At 46.8% G+C, this 3,727-nt stretch overlaps 1 protein-coding gene across 1 annotated transcript; it reads left to right on the forward strand.

Moving 5' to 3' along the window:
* Nucleotides 1–334: 334 nt before the first annotated feature.
* Nucleotides 335–3,202, forward strand: LOC146869548 (uncharacterized). The gene has a single exon (XM_085638250.1). It carries the CDS (start codon nucleotides 335–337, stop codon nucleotides 3,200–3,202), a length of 2,868 nt encoding a protein of 955 aa, XP_085494376.1.
* Nucleotides 3,203–3,727: the final 525 nt, after the last annotated feature.

Below are 3,727 nucleotides of genomic sequence, written 5' to 3' on the forward strand. Positions count from 1 at the left end.
AAGTTCTGTACATAAGGTGTGTGGTTTTTTAATGTAAATTTGTGAACCACGCCTCTCATGTGTCACATCCAGTCCCCAGTAAATGTGTTGCGACGGATATTATTTCTTTCAAACCCTGATGTGAACCAGTCATTGAACTCCCACTGCCCCGGGCAACAATTCAGCCTCAGTACCTTCCTGAGAGGCATGTCGTGTCTTCAAACTACAAAGAACAGAGGAAGGAGGCGGTTCATTCAATCTTAAGATAACCCTGTCTGGTAGACATACAGACAACCGCCGCTGCTCAGACAGACACCTGCACTTCAAACCACTGATGAGACAGCAGTGGTGTGAAATGGAACTGCGAACGTTTTCTGTGGTCGTGGTTTGCACAGTGGTTGCCGGCTGCTGGACTATCGTGTCAGGCACGGCCACTACCAAGTGTGAGATCTACCAGTGGGACCAGCTGGGATCCCCGGGAGTGTTAGCCCCGACCTGCTTTGGATTCCCCTTCGAAGGATTCAGGGTCTTCAGCAAATGCAGCACAGTGAGGAACATGGAGGTGGATCTAAGAGAGGTTCCAGTGGACGTGGACACCCTCTGCCTGGTGTTAGACGTGCCAACCGTCCCTACAGACTCCTTCTCCAGGTATCATAACTTGACCCGCCTCTATTTGTATGGATCATTTAATGTTTCTGCAGGAGCCTTCAATGGTGCTGCCAAACTGAGACATCTGGGAATCAAAGGAGATACCAGGCACACTTCACCCGTAGACATGGATGATCAGGTGTTTGGCGGATTGGAGAACCTAACACACTTGGAACTCAGATATTTGAAAATTGATACAGCTTTTTCCAAAAATCTTTTTAAACCCTTACATAGAATACAAGTATTAGCCTTGTCTGAAAATGAGATTAGTAGGTTGTACAGACTGACCACTATGCTTCAGTCACTGGCTTCTCTGAAAGTCCTGGAAATCAAGAGGAATGGTATTGTTAAAGCCAGGGAGGAGGACTGCATTGACACAGACAACATCATAGAGAGCACAATTTTCTTTCCAAGTATTACCAGCCTCGATTTGACAAGCAATGATCTAAAAAGTGTGGAGAAAAATGCATTTTGCAACTTCCCTCGTCTTACTGTCCTCAAGGTAGATGCGACTGGTCTCAAGGTCATCGAGCTTCTGCGGTCTGGAATAAAGAGCATTGAAATGCTGTCCCTAAATGCCATGAAAAATCAGGACTATCTGAAGATTAAAGATGTCTGCACTGTGGTGTCTCGGCTGGGAGTCAGGAACTTGACAGTCGCTCAAAACTTTATTTCAGATCTTCCCGCTGAGACCTTTGAAGGATGCTCCATGCTGGTGTCTCTCAACATGTCCAGCAACCTCCTTAGAGCTTTCATGAATGATATGGCAAAGAAATTGCTGAACCTGAGGTCCCTCGTTCTCTCTGCAAACAAGATAAAAAGCCTAGACCTGTGCACACCCGGGGCCCCCAATGTTCTGTCCAACCTCACACACCTGGATCTGTCTTTCAACCTCATCACCAATCTCGGCTCCGGGCGGCTCTTCTGCCTGGCTAATCTGGAAACACTGGATCTCAGTAGTAATCACCTTGTGTCCCTGGAAAAGGACACCTTTGTTGGTCTTGATAGGCTGCATTCTCTGCAGCTGGATTACAATAAACTCTTTCTGCTTGAGAACTTCTATTTTGATCACTTGAGTAGCGTAAGGGTGCTGGGCCTCAGGGGCAACATACTCAAGAACCAGCATAGCTCCCTGACCGCGAAGAGCGAGCTTCAGGAGCTATCCATCAGCTTTGAGACTACTATGGAATTAAAAATCGAACAGAAAGAACTCACTACTCTTACCTTGGAAGCAAAGTCTTCAATACTCCTGACATGCACAAACAACTGCAGCTTACTTAAAGTCCTTCACATTAGTGCACCAGAGATTCGTATTCGCTGGTTCAAGGACTTCAAATTTGTGAAAGAACTTCACCTACGAGAAAACCACATATTGTTATGTTTACCACTTGGGGTCTCAGAGACTGAAGGCTTGGGGCTCCTGTCTTTTACTAACATTGAATATTTGTACTACAGTTCCTCTGCAGATATGCCTATCCATAAATCCTTGAGCCCTTTGAATAACAGCCTGCAGCATCTTCACAATTTACGCCATCTCCATATAAAAAACCTAAAGTTGGACATTAAGAAGAGTTTCCTGACTCCTGAGCAGCTGTTCTGGAACCTGACACACCTTAGAACCTTGATCCTGGAGGATTCTGGGATAGAGGACTTTACTGCTACCATGTTTAGAGACCTTGTCTCTCTGGAACTCCTAATCTTGAAGTCCCAGCCTGTGAAAACCCTTCAGGAGGGTCTGCTCGACCACGTGGAAAGTATGCGCTACATCTACCTGAAGGATGTACCCCTGTATTGTTTGTGTGAACAATCCTGGATCAGAAGATGGGTGACCACTCACCCCCAAGTGAGCGTGCCAGAGCTGGGAATCCAGACATGCTCTCTTGGGCCACAGAAGCTGAATTTTCTCAATTTCTTGGAGAAAGACTGCAGCTTGCTGATAGGATACCATCTCTTCATTGGGACTTTCTCCTTCAACATGTTGTTCCTGATCACGGTCCTGTTGTATCACAAGGTGCGCTGGTACCTCCTGTATCTCTACTACATGCTCAGGACCTGGTGGAACTATCGTGGGAGACGCGACAGAAAGAGGCAATATGACTTCGACGCCTTTGTCTCTTACAGCAGCTGCGATGAGGCTTGGGTTGTCCGCGAGTTCCTGCCCAACTTGGAAGAGAGGGGACCCCCGCTCTTTAAAGTGTGTCTGCATGGCAGGGACTTTGAGGTCGGCAAAGACATCTTGGATAACATCATGGACAGCATTTATAGGAGCCGCTGGGTGGTGTGTCTGATCAGCCGCCATTACCTGTGCAGCCACTGGTGCTCCTTGGAAGTGCGGATGGCCACATACCGCCTTCTTGTAGAAAGCAAGGATTCCTTGGTGATGGTTTTCCTGGAGAAAGTGTCAATGAGGAGCCTCTCTCGCTACCACCAACTGGCCAAGCTGGTGAAGAAGAAAACCTACCTGGAGTGGAAGGAGGACTTGGACCAGCAGCCTCTGTTCTGGGCCCGACTGCGGAAAGCCATTGGAGGGGATGGAGCTGAGCAATATCCTTGGGAAATGGATGTGGTGTCTTGAATGTCATGGCGTTTCGCATTATCTTCTGTAGTTAAGGGTGCGGTGTCATTGGATGGAGTATTGTATTAAGGTAGGGTCTGCTTTGGATGTAGATGTGGTGTTTGGGGATGTTGGCAGGATGTGGCAATATCTCCTTGGAACATGGATGTAGTGCCTTGGAATATTGTCATCATGTTTTGCAGTATGTTTTGTGGTTAAGGGTGCAGCGTCATGGAATGAAGTGTTTTATTGTGGTATTATCACCTTTGGTTATAAATGTCGTGTTTTGCTTTGTTGGCAGGGTGTGGGGTATTATCTCCTTGGGATGTGGATGTGGCGTCTAGGAATTTCGTCATGATGTTTCGCATTATCTTCTATGGTTAAGAGTGCAGTGTCATGGGATGGAGTCGCAAATTAATTGGGGTCTGCCTTGAAAATAGATGTTGTGTTTTGGGATGTTGGCACTGTGTGTTGGCATTATCCCCTTAGGATATGGATGTGGTGCCTTTGAAAGTCGTCATGGTGTTTTGCATTATCTTCTGTGAT

This window comes from Triturus cristatus, chromosome 1_1, assembly GCF_964204655.1.
Source record: "Triturus cristatus chromosome 1_1, aTriCri1.1, whole genome shotgun sequence".
Classification (NCBI taxonomy): Eukaryota; Metazoa; Chordata; class Amphibia; order Caudata; family Salamandridae; genus Triturus; species Triturus cristatus.

Coding starts and splice junctions, on each gene's coding strand:
- LOC146869548 (XM_085638250.1), top strand. CDS start 335: ATGGAACTGCGAACGTTTTCTGTGGTCGTGGTTTGCACAGTGGTTGCC.